Genomic DNA, 19,341 nt, shown 5'->3' with positions numbered 1-19,341 from the left:
AAAACTTCTCCACATATGTTTTCAGTTGCTTATTGTTACGATGTATTTTAAGTTTTCTAGGTAAAATATACTGTCTTTCATCAGAAGAAACATTAAAAAGTTTTTTATTGAATCCACGTCCCTTTCTTCTTCCACCTATGCCAATACCGCCATGTAAAATATTCATCTTTGGACCTCAATATTCAGGGAAAACGACACTTAGCCATTTGATTGCAAACTATTACAAAGGAAAGGTAACTACCTACTTATCTGCTCATCTATCTATCCTTGACTGTGATTTGTAGGATTTCATTTCTGTTGTTTTCTGCATTTCATACTGTCAGCTGGGAAATTACTCCACTGAGCTCCCAGTGGGAAAGACATCCTCTTTCCTCCTTCCGGTTATTGGCACTTCTGCTTCCTAGAAGCCCTCAGATTTGAATGTCCTGTCACCCAGATGATGCCACCTATCACCTTCTTCCACTCTGTTTCCTGGGTTGCACCCCCCTGCCTCACTCTCAGTCTCCCCACGGTCCCACTCCTGCCCTGATCCTCAGTGATTTCAACATCTGCAAAGACGATCCTCCCAGCTCCCTGGTCTGTCAGTTCCTTGTCCTCTTCTCCCCCAGTGATCTTATTTACTCAGTAAATGAAGAGAAATTATTTATATCTCAGACTGGAGTGACAGCAGTAAAGGTAGTAAGAAGCAGGCAGATCTGGGATATAACTTGAAAGTAGAGCCAGATGTTTTGATGAGAGATTGGACTGTAGAGAAATTATAAGAAGGTCAGTGTATGTACAGTGTTATCTATGAAAGGAGGAAGAGCATCCCGTGGTGGTTGAAGACGTAGTCAGAGCAGTGCAGGTCATGGGAAGGTTTTGGAGTGATTCAAAATGCTGTTAGATTCTTTTCAGCACAGGAGTGACATTTTCAATTTGCCTTTAACTTCTTTATTATGAAATATGACAAATATACAGAAAAGTGAAACTCCCTAAATCATTTTAAAATAAGCCTTCCGTATAACCACCACCCCAGGTCAAATATGAAATGTTTCCAACACTCCAGAAGACTTTTCCATGTCTCTTCCCATTATAAGTCCCTACGACAACCTGCCTCCACAAAGGAGGTAACTGCTGCCTGTTTTATGGTATTTGTTTCCACACTTTCGTGGTTTTAGCATATCAGACATCATGGAATACTTTTGCATGTTTTTGAAAGTTATTTTTTACTTGTCAATGGATGTTTATTTTATTTACTTATATGTGGTGCTGAGAATCAAACCCAGTGCCTCACACATGCTAGGCAAGCACTCTACCGCCGAGCCCCTAGTTTTGCATGTTTTTTAAGCTTCGTGGGCTTAAAAATTTTATATTCTTTGTGCCTGGCTTCTTTCACTTAATATTATGATTGCAATATTTATTCATGTTCTATACATAACTGTAGCTCAATCATTTTAGGATAAAATTCATTCAACAGATAAATTATAATTTATCCATATTTGGGTGTCAATAAAACTTGATGTATTATGAATAATACTGCTATAGATAGTCTTGTATGTGTCTCTTGGAGTACACATGTATGTGTTTATGTTTTGGAGATATATCTAGGAGGACAATTTCTGGGACACAGGAGTGTGCATACGTTTAACTTGAGTAGGTAATTCCAGAATAGTTCTACTAATTTACAATCCTATCTGCATGGTATGAATGTTCTGTTTTTCCAGAGTCCTGCCAGTTCTTCTTGTGGTCAGTCTTTCTGATTTTATCCATTCAAGTGGGCATTTAATAATATCTCACTGTAGTTTTAATTTACATTGTTCTAATAACTGATGAGGTTGAACATTTTTCAAATGCTTACAGGCCATTCAAGATATTCTCTTTCTGAAGTGTTTGTTCAAGTGTCCTGTCCACTTTTATTGTGTATTTTTACATGTTGTCAGTAGGAGTTACATTGTCTGCAGACCACTTTTTTTGTTGATTTTAAGCAATTCAGATATTTTCTGTCACCCTGTGGTTTGCTGTTTTGCTTTTTTTTGGTGGCATTTGTCAGTGAACACAAGTTCTTGATTTTAGTGGAGAATAGTTTGTCAAGCTTGTCCTTTTTTATCAGTACTTTTATGACTCACCTTTGAGAAATAAATTTTTACTTGCCAAGCATCGTGAAGATATTATATTAACTTCTAAAATTTTTGGACTTTCACATTTAGATGTAAACTATACCGAGGATTGACTTTCTTGTGGGTAAATTTCATGGAGTAAATTTTACTTTTTCCCATGCAGATATCCATTTATTCCAGGATCATTTAAGAAAAAAAACCTGTCTTTTATCCACTGTTTACGGTGCTCCCTTTGTTTTAAAGCATGTTTTAATACATGTGCATTAAATACATGTGTGGGGGCTCTGTGGTCTATTCCATTGTTCTCTTCTGCTATTGTTCTGTCAATGCTATGTTGACAGATTATTTTAGCTCTTCAATAAGTCCTGATGTCAGATAGAGCAAGGTCTTTCATCCTATTGCTCTCTTTCAGAGGTACATTAACTATTCACCGTCCTTTGTAATTTTATATAGAAAATATTTTGGAATTTTAATTGGGATTACATCAGATATATAGATCAGTTGGGAGAATGGGAATCTTCACTGAATTGACTCCTCTAGTCCATAAATATATACTCCACCATTTATTTAAATCTTTTTAAATTTTTATGAGTAAAAATTTAAGAGTTTTCTGTGCAAAAGTTTACATAGACCTCTAGATATTTGATGGGATTGGATACTATTATAGATAATATCATTTTTAACTTATTAAAAGTTTTGCATTATCATCACTGCTTTTCTTTGAGGAGTCACTCAAGACACAATGCCTAGCACCACTTCTAAGATTAATTGGTCTTTTTTACTTTTCTTAGTGCATAGGTCTTTTAATTCAAACATACTCTCAAAATGTATCCTCAGATAATATATTCCTGTAAAATCTCACTTGGTTTTAAAGCCTCTTAGATTATACAGATCCCCCAATATAACATTTTTTCACACTCCATTTATATTTACATCTTCAAAACAAAACTCCATAATTTTATTAAAATATGCAGGAAGAGTATTATGATACATTTCAACTACAATATCAAAATCATGTGTAGTGGTTTAGAAAATTTCATCATGAGTCTCAAATGTTGGCCCTAAGAAAGTTCATATTACTGCATGCATAGCAACTGTATGTTATCAGTCATATTGTTTGGTGATCACATAGTAATATGTTAACCATTTACATTAAAACAGGATAAGCTATCTATTGCTTGTATTTAGGCATTTTATTGCATTTGAGTTACATGATAGAATTTGAGTAAATATAAAATGCATTATGACCTTACTATTTAAAATCATGAGAAATTATTTTGTTCGACCCTCAGAAACTATGAAATAATAAATGTTTGTTGTTTAAGCTAGTAATGTGGGGGATAATATTTTTTCAGCAATCAAACAATTAATATACTCCAAAACAGTTTTAAAGATGAGTGATTATTATTTCATCAAAATATAAGACATATTTCTGATAGAAGGCTTCAGTTTTGAAAAACTGATATACAATAGCCTTGGAAAAGATCTTTGAAACAACTATAACTAAAAGAGTAGTTCTACCACTGTGGATGTAATGTACCTATAATGTATGAAGACACGAATTGATGTCAACATACTTTTATACAACCAGAGATATGAAAAATTGTGCTGTATATGTATAACAAGAATTGTAATGCATTCCGCTTTCATTTATTTATTTTTTAAAATCAATTAAAAAATACATAATATAAAATGGAGGAAATTAAGTTTAAAATAGAAAATATATAAAGACAAAATAAATATAGTTTTGTTGATCCAAAAAATTCAATAGAAGGGTTTTTTAATTTAAAAAAAATTAGCAGAAATTTATAGTCGAAATTTAGTAGAAAATGACAAAGAGATGAAGAAAAAGAATAGGAGAGAAAAACCATGAACTCTATCATCCAGTAGGAATTCTAGAAGGAACAATCAGAGAGGAGAATATTATCAAAGAAAATTTCCCAGATTAAAGAACATGTTTCCAGATTCAAATGACCCAGTGAGCCTGGCATGGTGGTGCACACCTGCAATTCCAGCTACTTGAGAGGCTAAGGAAGGAAGATCGCAAGTTCAAGGCCAGCCTGAACAACTTAACAAGACTGGTCTCAAAATCAAATAAAATAAAGGGTAGAGATAATGACTCGGTGGTAGGGCACATGTGTGGGGTCCTGGGTTCAATCCCCAATACCTCAAAAAACAAATAAAAATAAATGATCCATGGGCTGGGGATATAGCTCAGTTGTAGAGTGCTTGCTTTGCATGCACAAGGTCTTGGGTTCAATCCCCAGCACCACACAAGAAAAAATAAAAAATAAATGATTCTGTGAATATCTAGTACAATGAAGGGACAAAGACTCTTAGGCACATCACTTGAAATCACAGGACATTGGGGACAAAGATCCAGAAGCTTATGGGAAAATAACCTAGAAAACTTTGGAGAGAATAACTAGTTTTCATACTAAGGACTAGGAATTCAAATAGTATGGTTCCTCTCAACCACAACTCTGAAAAACAGATGACAATTTTGAGGGGCAGTGATTCCAGCCAAGAATTTTATATTGTAATAAATCAAGTCCAATGAGAGAATGAGGGCACTTGCAATTACAAAAAAAAAAAAAAATTATCTTCTGCGTTAGTCAGCTTTTCATCACTGTGACCAAAATGCCTGACAATAACAATATAAAGGAGGAAAGATTTATTTTGGTTCATGGTTTCAGTCCATGGTCAGCTGGCTCTGTTGCTTTGGGCCTGATGTGAGCCAGAACATCATGGTGGAAGGTCATGGCAGAGCAAAGTTCAAAGCAGCCAGGAAGTAGAGGCAGGGTAAGCAGGAAGAAGATAGAGTTCCCCAGGGTACAACCCCAGGAACCTTCTTTCGCCAAACCCGTGTTTTGTACCACCTCCCAGTAGTCCATTTAAATTATTAATCCATCAAATGGATTAATTAACTGATAAATTAGAGTTCCTATGATCCAATCATTTTCTGAAAGTCCCATCTTTGAACATTGCTGCATTGGGAACTAAGCCTTCAACACATGAGACTTTGGAGGACATTTCATATCTGAACCACAAAACCTCCCAAGTTGTCTTTCTCGGGAAGCCATTAGAGGATATGCTCCATCAAAATGAGAGCTTAAGCCAAGAAGAAAAAGGGTATTTATGACAGGAGAGAGGGAAAGGAAATACCAAGATGGTGAGGAGGGACAGTTCATGATGACAGTTGTTCTGTAAGCCTGGAAAATAACCAGTCCAGAATAGGGCAGGAGATCAGAAGTCTCCAAAAGAGAGAACTGCAGGAAGAAGATGCTACTGAATGTGTTCAAGTGTATCAAGAGGAGATTTATACTGCTAAGGAAGAGTTTGGGAATTCATTATTGATATATACATAGAAAACCAAGCAAACTGAAGCAACCCACTAGAATAGAAATTTAATGAAAAACACTCTATATACTTCAGCTGTTAATAATTGTTATATAAGCTTAATAACATAAACAATGCATACTTTTCTAAAAGTATTATCTATCTCTTTTGAGGGAATTTGGGAAAAGAAATTTGTGTATGCATGTGTATCTTAGACTTCTAATTTGTTCATTGTTTGAAAAAAAAGAAGTTATAACCAGATGATTAAAGTGTAAAAACTGAAAGAAAAAAAACTGAAGTCCAAAAAAAAAAATTAAAAGAAAAGTTTAAACTTTTGACAGCACAAGGAGGGAATTTTTTATATATTTGTTATATATGTGTGTATTAGTTATCTATTACTGCATTAAAAATTACCCCAACTGAGCCAGGTACAGTGACACATGCCTTTAATCCCAGCTACTTGGGAGGCCATGGCAGGAGGATCAGATGAGGCCAGGAGTTCAAAACTAGTGTGACCTATCCCCTTAAAAAAATACCACCCCAAACTTAGCAGATTTGAAGTAACAATACACATTTCTTATCTTGCATAGTTTCACCAGGTCAGGAATTTAGGAATGACTTAGATGGGTGACTCTGTCCTGATTTTTTCATGAGATTGCAGTCAAGATATTGACTCAGCCAAAGACCTCTGAAGGCTTGGCTGGGACTGGAAGATGGCTCTGTCACACGAATGAGCTCTTCATAGGTCTGCTTTTGTGTCCCAGTCACATGGCTACTAGCTTCCCTCAGATAGAGTGAACCAAGGAGGGAGCTGCGATGTCTCTCATGATTTACTCTCAAAAATCACCCACTGTCATTTGTGCCACACTCTATCCTTTTTTTTTATATTGGTTCTTTATTCTTTTAAAACAAAACACTAAGTCCTACCTACATTAAAGAAGAGAAGTAGGCTTCACTTTGTAAAGGGAGACATATCAAAAGATGTATAGGCAAATTGTAAGCCCAGCACAATATGGGTCAGACAGATGAATTATCATTTTAAAATATAAAGAGAAAAATCACTATGTATATAAAGCCATGCCACAGCCCCATCTCTCAGCCAAGGGCATTAATTCAGAAGACACATTAGTGAGGGGTGATGGGGGATTGAGAAAAGACAGACGGACACACATAGAAAGAAAAAGCTGGGGCCAGGTGGGATGTTTTTCTCTGATACAGGCATAATGACCCCAAGCTAGCTCAGCATGTTTATTGTATAGGTTTCATCAAAGGTTATTTGTGGAAAGTTTCAGCAAATCAGGCAATCTGAAAGACAGGACTGGAAAGACATTAGGGTTATCTTGTTATGCTCAGAATTCTTTATCCCCAGGAGCTGGTGCCTGAGCTCAAGGTCCTGACTGATACAACTCTGCATCTTTGCACAGAGCCTCCTCAGGCAGGGTGTCACCATAGCAACTGGGCTATCTTGACCTTTACATTTGCACAGGAAGTTCCCAGCACAATGTAGCCACAAGACAGTCAGAGAGACCACGAGTCAAATCACCATTCTGCACAAAGCCCCAGGGGGAAAAAATAACAAACAGGCAATTCGCAAAATAGTAGATATAAATAACCATTAAACATTAGAAAAAGGGGACTGGGACATAGCTCAGTGAATGCTTGCCTGCCATTTAAGAGGCTTTGATTTGCAACATAGAAAAAAAATCACCTCCCTGAAAAACAGAGAGATACCAAAAAACTAGAGATATGTCATGTCAATCTCATTGTTAGATGTAAAAGATTACTGTTAACACCCAATACTGACATGTAGATAGGAGAGGGGAAAGTACATCCTCTTATGTTGCTGAAAATAGTATCACCATTTGGAATAGCAATTGAAACTAACATATACAAGCCTAAAATCCATGCATGTCCTTTGAATTATTGAACTTGATGCATTTTTCTAAAGAAACTATAATATCAAGAATATTGTACATAATTGTATTCATCATAGCTTAACTTATGTCTAAATATATATTTAAAACGTGTATACCTAAATATATATTATCGGTATTTTAGTTTAAACAAGTTTAATATCTAATTCATCTAATAAAAGTCTGTGTACCCATTTAAAAATGATGATGTCGATGTGGACTTGTTGGCATGGATTAAGACAATATAAGTACATGGAAGAGAAGAATGGAGTCTAGGAATCTGGAAATAGTCATTCAACTTAAAAGAAATATAGAAATCTATTTCAAAGATTCCAATATACAGTATTAAGTTTATTATCTACCTGACAAAAGATATATACTCGGAACATATAAAGAATCATAAGTCAATCTTTTAAATAAACAAAAGTTGAATATGTGCCCAGAAAGAAAAGTGAGAGGCTGGGGTTGTAGCTCAGTGGTAGAGCACTTGCCTAGTACATGTGAGGCCCTGGGTTCAATTCTCAGCACCACCTAAAAATGAATAAATAAAATGAGGGTATTATATCAATAACTAAAAATATTTTTTAAAAATAAAAGTGAACAGCTAATAATTTCAATAAGTTTGAAATTATTAGTGATAAAGGAAATATAAATTTAAACTATAATGAGATACTTCTTCACATCCACTAAAATTATTAAAATTTTAAAATTCACAAAGCCAAGTGTTGGTGAGGATATGGAGACACTGAAACTTTCATACATTGCTGGTAGAGATGTAAAATCATTTACCCACTCTGATGGTTAATTATAAAGTCAAATATAATTCCATTCTAAAGTGTTTATCTAAGAGACCTGGAAACACATGTCTACAAAAGATTTCTATACAAATGATGACCACACCTTCCTTCATGATAGTCAAATCCTGGACACAGCCCAAAGGTCCATCAATATATGAGTGGATTAAAAAAAAAATCTGTGGTACATTCATACAATGGAACACTGCTCAGCAATAAAAAGGGACCCCTGCAATCACACTCATCAAAACCATTCTAACCAATTTATTAAGGGGAGAAAGTATGAAAAAGGTTATATGCTGTATTATTCCATTTACTTAAAATTTTAGAAAAAGTAAAATTAATTTGTAGTGACAGAAGCAGAAAGTGATTGCCAAGAGCCTGGAATGAAAGCTGGGAAAGGGAGAAGAGGAGGGAAGGTATTAACTACACAGGGACATAAAGGGAACATTTTTGGGTGATATTGAAGTTCTATATCTTGATTTTGGTGGTTGTTGTATGTATTTATTTGCAAAAACTGGTACCTTTTATTGTATGTAAGTTATACATACAAAGTTAATTTAATACATTTAAATATTTGTTGATTAAGGAAAAAATATATATGTAACCAAATATATATATTTCCAAATATATATATATATCATGTATATCCATACATATGATGCATGTATATATGAATAAATACATGAAATCCATGCATGAAAAATATGAATGAATGTCTATTAAAGCAAGTACTCAAAGTCAGTGAATTCTGAACACAATTACAGAAATACCTGAAATGGTATTAATATTTTTAGAAGATAGGCATAGATAGATAGATGATATAGATAAATAGATGAACAACGTTTTGTATTCTCAGTACCTTGAGTTTTTTAATTAGAGCATTATAGTTTTACATACTGATTGGGTTCATTTTGACAAAATCGTACATACATGGAATTATATTTCATTCCTTGTTATAAAGGAACACCTGTAGAGAAAACCTGTGAGGAGACACACAAAAGAACAGACACAGACATAGGGTACAAACGGGCAGACAGGATGGAGCAGAGAGAGTGAAGTGAAGTGGTGAAGAAGAGGTGCAGAAGTGAAGTGTCCGTTCCTCCCTGCCTGGGAGTTTATTAACTCCAAGAACACACACCTCCCGTTACCATGACTATATTCTAATTAGTATTTCTTTAACCCTGAGTGCTAGCTAACTGAGATAAGGTGCAGGTTAGAATAAACATGGGGTCCCTATCCTCCAGGGGCATTACCATGGAGACCAGATAGTGCTTGCCTAGTTATCTTATTCCCTCAGGGGGAGACCGCTGGCATCCCAGGTGTGGGAAGCAGGGTAAATTTGTGAAGGACATTGCTATGGCAGCCCGGCATCCTGTGCTTTAGCCCAGGAATTTCCCAGTAGCCAGGTATATACTAGCAGCTGGGCTTTGCACAGAAACTTCCTAGTCACCAAGCATGTCACAGTCACAAAGTTTGTAGAACCCCAATCCCAAACACAGAGCTCCCACACCTTGTTCCCCCACTTTTCCCTCCCTCTTCCCTCCCTCTTTCTCCTTCCTCTACTCTACTGATCTTCTTTTCTTTCCTTTATTCACTTATCTTTGATTGAGTACCTTGTGTTTATGTGGATTTTCTTGAATATTCTTTGCAGGTCATTGACTATACCACAGTCGTTCAGCCAATTTTTGATGCAGCCCGTGAATCATTAATAGAAAATTCTATAGCCGAGGCCACTGAAGCAGCTATCAAAGTGGTGAAAGAAAATCTTCTTGCAGAACTACAAGCTAAAAGACAAGGTAAACCATCTTTTTAAAATGTGCATTTTAAGTTTTGGTCAGCTATTAAGTCTGGCTACTTTAGCGCAAGGACTGTTTTTTTGCTCATCTTGCTATCAGCCCCTTGCACATTATGGTTTCTTAAAAATGGTGGTAGGAATGAGTAAACATAAACCAACTCATAAGTAAATAAAGAAAATTCAATTATAGACCTCCAAGGAAAGGAATCAGAAGGAGTTTCCAAATTTGAATGTCTTTACTTTTATGTATCTACTCACTGGGTAGAGACAGTTTGAGTAGTATTCACACCTTTATCTATATTGGCAATTAAAACAATAGCAAGACACACCTGACTCCAGTGTAATTTGTTGTTTTATGTTTATATGTCAGCCCTGATTATACTTAAGTCTTTCTGTTTGGGAAATATTAATTTCAAATTCAAAAAGTCATAATGCTGTGAAACTGGAAGAAATCTTGGAGATCAGTTAATAAATTCTCTAATTTTACTGATGAGAAATTGAGGTTCATAGAAGATAAATGACTCCTTAAAACCACCCCAGTATCAGCTAAGACTTGAACTCTCATTTCCAAAGCTTCCTGCTTTTTCTCCTGACTAATCATGCCTGTTTGGGTTCCAGTACCATAGCTCTGTAGTATAATTTGAAGTCAGGTATTGTGATGCCTCCTGTTTCACTTCTCTCACCACGAATTGCTTTGGCTATTCCAGGCCTCTTATTTTTCCAAATGAATTTCATGACTGCTTTTTCTGTTTCTATGAAGAAGGTCATTGAATCTGAATCACTTTGGTAATATGGCCTTTTGAGTGTTTCTGCCTACCCAAGAACATGGGAGGTCTTTCCATCTTTTAAGGTCTTCTTCAATTTCTTTCTTTAGTGTTCTGTAGTTTTCATTGTAGAGGTCCTTCACCTATTTTGTTAGGTTGATTTCCAAGTATTCTTTTGTTTGAGACTATTTTGAATAGGATAGTTTTCCTAATTTCATTTTTAGCAGATTTATCCTTGGAGTATAAGAACCAAATTGATTTATGGGTATTGATCTTGTATCCAGTGATTTTGTTGAATTCCTTTATGAGCTCTAGAAGTCTTCTGGTGGAGTTTTGGGGTCTTCTAAATATAGGATCATGTCATTGACAAACAGAGATAATTTCAACTCCTTTTTTCCTAGTCTATCCATTTAATTCCTTCTCTTAACTAATTGTTCTGGTCAGAGTTTCAATGGCCATGTTGAATAGGAATGGTGAAAGTGGGCATCCTTGTCTTATTCCTGTTTTTAGAAGAAATGCTTTCAGTTTTTCTCCATTCAGAATAATGTTGGCCTTGGGTTTGTCTCATATAGCCTTTACAATGTTGAGGTTAGTTCCTCTAGTTTTTATAGTATTTTAAACATGAATGAATGCTGCACTTTGTCAAATACTCTTTCTGCAACTATCGAAATAATCATGTGATTCTTGTCTATAAGTTTATTTATGTGGTGGATTACATTTATCGATTCCATATGTTGAACCAACCTTGAATCCCTGAGATGAATCCTACTCAATCATGGAACACTATTTTTTATGTGTTTTTGTGTGTAGTTTGCCAATAATTTATTAAGAATTTTTTTGTATCTATGTTCATCAAAGATATTGGTCTAAAGTTTTTTTTCCTTGATGTGTCTTTATCTGGTTTTGGTATTGGAGTGATACTAGCTTTATAGAATGAGTTTTTCTGAGTTCCTCCTGTTCTATTTCATGGAATAATTTGAGGAGGATTGGTATTAGTTCTTCTTTAAAGGTCTGGTAGAATTTAGCTGAGAATCCATCCAGTTCTGGGCTTTTCTTTGTTGGAAAGTTTTTCTTGGCTGCTTCAATTTCATTATAGAAATTAATCTGTTTTAAGTTTTCTTTCCTTCCTGGTTCAATTTGGGTATGTCATATGTCTGTAGGAATTTTTCCATGTCTTCAAGATTTTCTATTTTATCGGAGTATAAATTTTCAAAATAGTTTCTGATGATCCTTTGTATTTCAGTAGTGTCTGTGGTGATCTTTCCTTTTCTATCTTTGAATTTGATAATCTGAGGCTTTTCTCTCTTTCTTTAGCAAAAGATTAGTTTTTAGCAAAATATTTATCAATTTTATTTATCCTTTCAAATTTAGTTTAGCAAAAGATTTATCAATTTTATTTATCCTTTCAAAAAACCAAATCTTTGTTTCATTGATCTTTTGTATTTTTTAATCTCAATTTTATTGATTTTTATCTCTGATTTTATTGATTTCTTACTGATTTTGGGTTTTTTTTCTTCTTTTTCTAGGACCTTGAGGTGTAATATTAGGTTATTTATTTAGTATCTTTCTATTCTTTTAAGTATATGAGCTCAGTGCTATGAACTTTCTTTTCTTTTTTTTTTTAGTTTTTGGTGGACACAACATCTTTGTATGTGGTGCTGAGGATCGAACCCGGCCGCACGCATGCCAGGCGAGCGCACTACCGCTTGAGCCACATCCCCAGCCCCATATGAACTTTCTTCTTAGAATTGCCTTCATACTGTCCCAAAGATTTTGATATGTTGTATCACTGTTTTCATTTACCTTTAAGGAATTTTTTATTCTCCACTGATTTCTTCTGATATCTATTCATTGTTTAGGAGTGTATTATTTAATCTCCAGGTGTTAGAGTGATTTCTATTTTTTATCTTATCATTGATTTTTAATTTTATTCCATTATAATCTGATAGAATGTAACATATTATCTGTATTTTTTTATATTTGGTAAGATTTGCTTTGTGACCCTAAATATGATCTATTCTAGAAAATGTTCCATGTGCTGCTGAGAAGAAAGTGAATTCGGTTATTGATGGATGAAATATTCTAAAGATGTCTGCTTGTCCAAGTTATTAATTGTATTTTTCAGTTCCATAGAATCTTTAGTTAGTTTTTGTTTGGAAGATGGATATAGTAATGAGAGAGGTGTGTTAAAGTCACCCAGTATTATTGTATTATGGTCTATTTGATTCTTAATATTGAGAAAGGTGTGTTTGATGTACATAGATGCTCCATTATTTGGGACATAAATATTTACGATTGTTATATCTTGTTGATATATGATTCCCTTAAGCAGTATTAATCTCTTCTGATTAATTTTGGCTTGAATTTTACTTTATCTGATACAAGAATGGTAACCCCTGCTTGTTTACAAGATCCATTTGAGTGGTATATTTTCCCCATCCTTTTGCTTTCTGTCTGTGGATGTCTTTGCCTGTGAGATGAGTCTCTTGCAGACAGCACATTCACATTTCAATCTTAAGGTTTGGAAAATTTTCTGATATTACTTCATTGAAAAGATTGTGCATTCCTTTAGTTTGTGTTTCAGAGTCTTCATCTATCCCAATAAATCTTAAATTTGGCCTTTTAATGTTATCCAGTAACATTAAATATTCTGTTCATGGTCTCTTAATATCTTTACTCTAGGGTTGACTTTATTTTCAGAATTATATACTTTGTCTTTGAGACCTGAATGTCTGTCCTCAAAGTGGTCTAATCTATTGGTGATGCTTTCCATTGAATATTTAATTTGATTTATTGATTCCTTCATTTTGAGTATTTCTGCTTAATTCTTTTCCATACTCTCTCTTTATTGAAGTGATCTTTAATTTCCTTATTTTCTCCTTACTTAGTGTTTTAGCTCATAGAACAGTTTAACTATGAATTTCTAAATTACTTCTCTAACATTTCCTCAACTGTGGTGTCATTGAAGTCTATTGTCAAACATTATGGGCTGGTTTGTTCCCTTGCTTTTTTATATTGTATACTGATCTATCAGTATAGTTCTGACTTCTTTTAAGTGAAGGACAACTATGTGAGCTTCTTTTTCTTAAGAGTCCTGGGTTGGGTTAATATCTAGATAATGATATTTTAATTCAATGTATGCCTCTGCTGATCCCAATATCAGCTCCATTTTAAGAGATATCACTAAAGAGGCACAGTGGACTAGATAAAGGAGAAATAAGGGAATGGAGGAGGATAGGAATAGGAAAGACAGTGGAATGAATCTGACATAACTCCCCTTTGTACATATATGAATACACCACAGTGAATCACCTACAAGACAGATCCTAATTCAAGTAAGATATACTCCATGTTTGTATATGTATGTTAAAATATACTCTACTGTCATGTATAACTAAAAATAACAAATTAAAAAAGAGAGAGAGATACCACTGAGCCCTATTTACAGTAATCACTTCTGAGCCAAGCCTCATACTATTCAACCTTGTAAGAAAAAAACTTATTCAATTGTTCTCTGTGGTTCCTCAAATTTGGGTATAAACCTATAATAAATTCTGGAACAGGTAAAAAAATGGTAGTTAAATTTAGTAAGTTAATATAAACTTAAGTGAGTGCTAAAAGGAGGTAGGAAAAAAGTTTGGGCAAATGGGAGAGGGTGAAAGAAGGAGAGAGAGAGAGGAAGAAGGGGGGCTATAAAAGGGTAATTTACACCAATGTAGATTAGTGTAATAGATTAATGTGTGTTATTTGAGGTAGTAGTAGATATTGAAAGAGGATGAGTAAGTGGTAAGAGAAGCAGGTATAGACAGACTGCAGTTAGGAAAACAAAGATAGGAAGATTGATTCCAATTAATGCTTTAAACCATTTGATGAAATACATTCAAATGGGTTTGAGGTACAACTGACAGCTATTGGGTTAGTAATTATTTAAATGAAGGAATTACTTACGTGATCAAGGTTAACATGAGAGTTGTTTATAGTATCAGAGGGTGCAGTATTGTGAGCTGACTGATTCTAATGTTGCAGAAGTTTAGGATAGTCTCTAAAGTACCTGTGTTTGCTGGTCATCAGTATACCTCTTCCCTTCTGCTAGATTCTTTTAGCAGTAGTGAAGATCCTGCTTGCTGTCTGTGTGTGCAGGAACACTGGTTGTGAGTTTTCCACAGGTGTTCTGTGGTGCAGGAATATTCCCCCTGATGCCTCTGGTCTCGGAGATGTTGTAGTAGAGGGTCTCTAGTGGTTCATTCACCTGGATTCTAGTTTCTGCCACCCCAGGTTGTGAAGGATGGGCATTGATTCCCTCTGCTTAGTAAATCTGACACAAGGGACTACAAGTAACCAAACAATGCCCTGTCACTTGCCAGTTGCAATCATAGTTCAGGCTGTGCACCTATTTAGGCTGATATCCTCCCCTTTGAGCTGCATAGCCTCTGGTAATTTCCTCTGGGTCTGCATGTTACTGGGTATTCAGGCAGCTTTCCCTCTGGTGTGGGGCTGTGATCCTAGAAACTATCCCAAGTCTTCCCACAGTGCCTCCCGTCAAGTGCCAGTGGTGGGAAGTGGGGCTGGTGAATCAACTTTCCCTTGTTTGGGGCCAAAGCTGCTTCATCGCAGCCTCTGTCTGAGTAGAGGGAACCTGCTCAGAGCTTTTTGCCCTTGTCTGGGTTGCAGCAACTGAGTGGGGCTTGCTGCACCTCCCCAGTCCAGGTCCCTTCCAGCCCACTCCAATCCCCTTGTTCAGGGGAGGGGGAAGAGAGGGGGCTTTAGAGATCTACAGCTAGTAATCATTCTTCTAGAAGTTCTTTCTGGCCAGATTCTTAAGAGGGCCCACTGCAGGGGTCTTCCCTCTGGTTACATTTGCAGCTATCTGGGCAGTGGAATCCCAGTGCAATTTACGGGGGTGACTGGTCTGCTATGGGCTCCACAAGACAGCTGTAGACTCCTGCTCAGTTTTCTTTTCACAGTTTGGTTTTAAGCATTTTGTGCTGTTTTAAGGAGCCTTCTGAGTTTTAAATTTTGCTGTCTTTGCAACAGTTTTTAAGTGGATTAGCTTAAGAAACTGTCCTCTTCCTCCACCACCACCATCTTTCTCTCTCTGATGCCCCTCCCCACCGGCTCCGCAGGAGCAGTTAAGGCACTCTGAGTTTTGTTTTCTCCTCTGGTAACCTGTCTTCTAGTCTCTTCAGATCTCAGAGTATGTAGTATTGAGCCTTAGAGCATCTGTTTTGTCACCCACCTCTCAAGTCGGCCTCCTTTCCGTGTTGTGATATCAGGACTCACTGCATACCTCGCTTCTGCCATCTTCCTGAATCTTGAGGAAATTTCATTCTTAAAATTTCAAACATTGAAAATTTTTTGCTGTTCAGTTTTGCCCCAATCTATTTTTTTAAGAAAAATTTGTCAATGGAGAGAATATTGAGGTTTTTTGAACATAAAAAATATATAATTCAGAGGATAGAAGCAAAGGTGGAGCAGACTTCCTGTGTGCTAGCCATGCTCACAGCAATGCTTAGAGTTGATTGATCCTCATTTTACCTACTAGAATTTGAGACAAAGCGATGGAGTGACTTACCAAAGCCCACAGCTCTTATGTGACGGTCAGAACTCAACCCCAAGTCTGCCTGACTTGAAAGCAGAGGCTGTCAGTCAGTATACTAGCCTTCCTACCTACAGCTACCTTTTTCTAACACAGGCCAATTAACTCTTTCAGCTGAGAAAAAATTAAGAGAATTCGAAAAAGAATTGGAAAAAAAGGAGGATGGAGATGCAGTTAATGAAGAAGGTAAAGAAATCTGTTGCCACTGTTACTGACTACATCTTTCCCAATGGAAGTAGATTAGCTGATAAAATATCTTATTCTTTTACTGCAGCACACCGTCAAGAATCTCAAACAAGCACTTCTTTAGAGGACACTGAAGAAGTCAAAAGAAAGTCAGACAATACCCTTGGTAATTTATTTTCTTATATTGATAAAGATGGTAATAAAGTAAACTGCTAATGCCATGTTTATTGATCTTACTTCCATGTATCTTATTTTTTTAGTTGTTGGTGGACCTTTATTTTATTTATTTGTATGTGGTGCTGAGAATCAAACCCAGAGCCTCATGTATGCTAGGCAAGCGCTCTACCACTGAGCTCAATCCCAGCCCTTCCATTTATCTTCGAGCATACTTAATATCAAAGCTTAAAAATCACCACAAAAATTGAAAACTTCAAAAGGAAAAAAAGTTAGCATCTCTGTTACAGTTAAACTGAACAGCTATCGGATGAAAAATAGATTGACTAGAATGAATAGGAAAACATAGAAAATGGGAAGATAATATAAGTAGAGACCAAAGAAAAATGTTTAATATTTCCAACCATTATATAATCATTATTGTATAATTATAAATTTTTCTTAAAAGCTCTATACTTCCTTTAATGCATTGGAATCAGAGCAGCAGAAACACATAATTTGGGCTGTAAAATTTTACCTTTATCTATTGTGCTATTTGCCCTTATACAATTTTTCTGTTCATATTTTAACAGAGAGCATATAGCATTATGTTACATAACATTATATGATTATAATATAACTATAATTTTATAATTTATAATATTATAATTATAACTATATGTAATTATATTATAACTATATGTAACTATATATTACAAACTGCTTTTGCCTTTTTTGACTTAAGGTGTATAATTTAATTATATTATTTCATTGGAAAATACTTTAACCTTCACTTAAAATTACTGCACAATATGAATAGGTAGTAGTTTTAATCAGTTCTTTATGTTGGAAATTTAAGTTACTTTTCTTTTTTTGTGCTACTATAAATAATGTTTCAACAAATTTTTTAATATAAAGATTTATCTGCATGTTAATATAAGTGGAATCACTAACTAAATGAATTTAGAGCTATACACAGAGTCAAAGTCTTTTTTACATAAAAGTTGTTACAAGTTATGTTCTCAGTAATATACAAAATATGTATCATTGGCTCCTCTTACTGATTCCTACTAAAGATTTTCTCTGAAATGTTATTTTAATTTTTACTTCTGAAGTTTACTATTTTGATATTTGTTTACCATTTGTTTCTTTTCTGAGGTGACCATTTTTGTTTTTTGATCTTTTTTTCTAAATTATTGAATCAATCATATGGTCTCTGTATAAACTTTCTATATTAGTCTCTTATTTTTTATATTTTTTCCAATTTTTTAAGTTTATCTTCTAAATCACATTGCTGTTTTTGAAGTACATAGAGGTATTTTTCATAGTTTTTGCAATCAATTCATTGTTTTTCCATTGTTGATTTCTTTCTTTACTGTCTTCCTCTCAACCAGAGATAATGGGTGGGTGCTTGTGTGTGTGTGTTCTTATATTCTGGTGGTTTTTTGTGGTTTTGTACTGGTCCAACTTTTTTGTAGTTGGTCTTTAAGTGCATCTATAATTTGTTTTATTTTAGAATGTAGAGCTGTTTTTGCTTGTTGGTTTAGTTCCTCCTACTATTCAGAGAGATGTATTTTCCTGCTGTTTATTTCAATCCTATTAGGAATTAAACTGGGCAGTGTCAGAAGCTTGTGTATGGCACCCCAACTCTCTGACACATACACACAGCCTTCACAGAAGGCAGCCCCATACATTCAAATGTTGGCTCTCAAGTGGCAGCTGGGAGCCCCATCTCTGCTGCTATGAAGCCCCAGCACTAGTCAACAAAGAGAGCCTTCCCCTGGACAGCCTATTCCCTCTCTTAGGGAGGTATGGACACTAGTCCTGCCAGTGTACATTAATACAAAGGCTCCCCCATTTTTTTTTTTTGCCTCATGTCTCTGAATTAAGCACAGCCTCTTGGAGTTAAGAGATCGTTAGTCATCTCAGAAAGGGCACTTTTTTTTTCCAATTTTGATACAGTGGCATTATATGAAACTAAAATGACTACTAGTTTTGCTGCAGGTTAGGTTATTATCTTTATTTGCCCTCCTGACATATATGTTTACTCATTTGAATTAAAAATTAAAATTCAGGACTGCAAATCTTGGGTTCCTGGACCCATATCACAAGCCCTCCTTGGGAATCCACCTATGTTTTTTCATTTAATACTGTTCTTTTGTTGTTAACAATGTTTTATTCACAGATGAGAAAGAAATCAATGGAACATCTTCAGAGCAAAGGCATTCTCAAGATCCTATTCAAAATCAAAATTTGAATTTAGACTCAGGTAAGTAATATGTAGGTAATTTGGTTCTCTTAGATTGTGGTCCTTAAAAATACAAATACCTCCTTCAGAATTTGGGAGAAATGTGTGATTTTTGGGAAAAAAAACCAATATTACCCAACTTACTCCATGTATTATGAACAGTTGCACATACAGAAACATGATAAAATAGCATATGATAGGTGCTCTTGGTGAAAAGAGTATTGGGAAGATACTCTTCTGACATGTAGCTGTCATACTAGTTCACAGGATGGCTGCTGAAGCAGGTTAAAAGCAAAGGACAAAATCTGGCACTTTACAAACCATCTGAATTAACCCTCTTAAAAAGTTGATAGGAAATTTGCAAAAAAAATAAAAATAAATATATATATATATGTGTGGGTGTGTGTGTGTGTGTATAGTGCTTTCAACTTTTTGACCATCCAAGCTATAAGGA

At 35.2% G+C, this 19,341-nt stretch overlaps 1 protein-coding gene across 2 annotated transcripts in view; it reads left to right on the top strand.

Moving 5' to 3' along the window:
* Ak9 (adenylate kinase 9) overlaps positions 1-19,341 on the top strand; it is a 127,348-nt gene that overhangs the window by 38,512 nt on the left and 69,495 nt on the right. For both annotated transcript variants that reach the window (XR_007342060.1, XM_048787325.1), the window contains exons 12-16: positions 53-233; positions 9,797-9,941; positions 16,415-16,486; positions 16,575-16,652; positions 18,825-18,908. Coding sequence is in view for 1 of the 2 variants with exons in the window: in XM_048787325.1 (XP_048643282.1) it covers positions 53-233; positions 9,797-9,941; positions 16,415-16,486; positions 16,575-16,652; positions 18,825-18,908 (560 nt within the window). In the remaining variant the exon portion in view is untranslated. The remainder of the gene's footprint in view (positions 1-52; positions 234-9,796; positions 9,942-16,414; positions 16,487-16,574; positions 16,653-18,824; positions 18,909-19,341) is intronic.

This window comes from Marmota marmota, unplaced genomic scaffold (genome assembly GCF_001458135.2).
Source record: "Marmota marmota marmota unplaced genomic scaffold, marMar, whole genome shotgun sequence".
NCBI lineage: Eukaryota > Metazoa > Chordata > Mammalia > Rodentia > Sciuridae > Marmota > Marmota marmota.
Note: the sequence above shows the minus strand (reverse complement) of the source record. Positions and strands in the feature narration are given on the sequence as shown.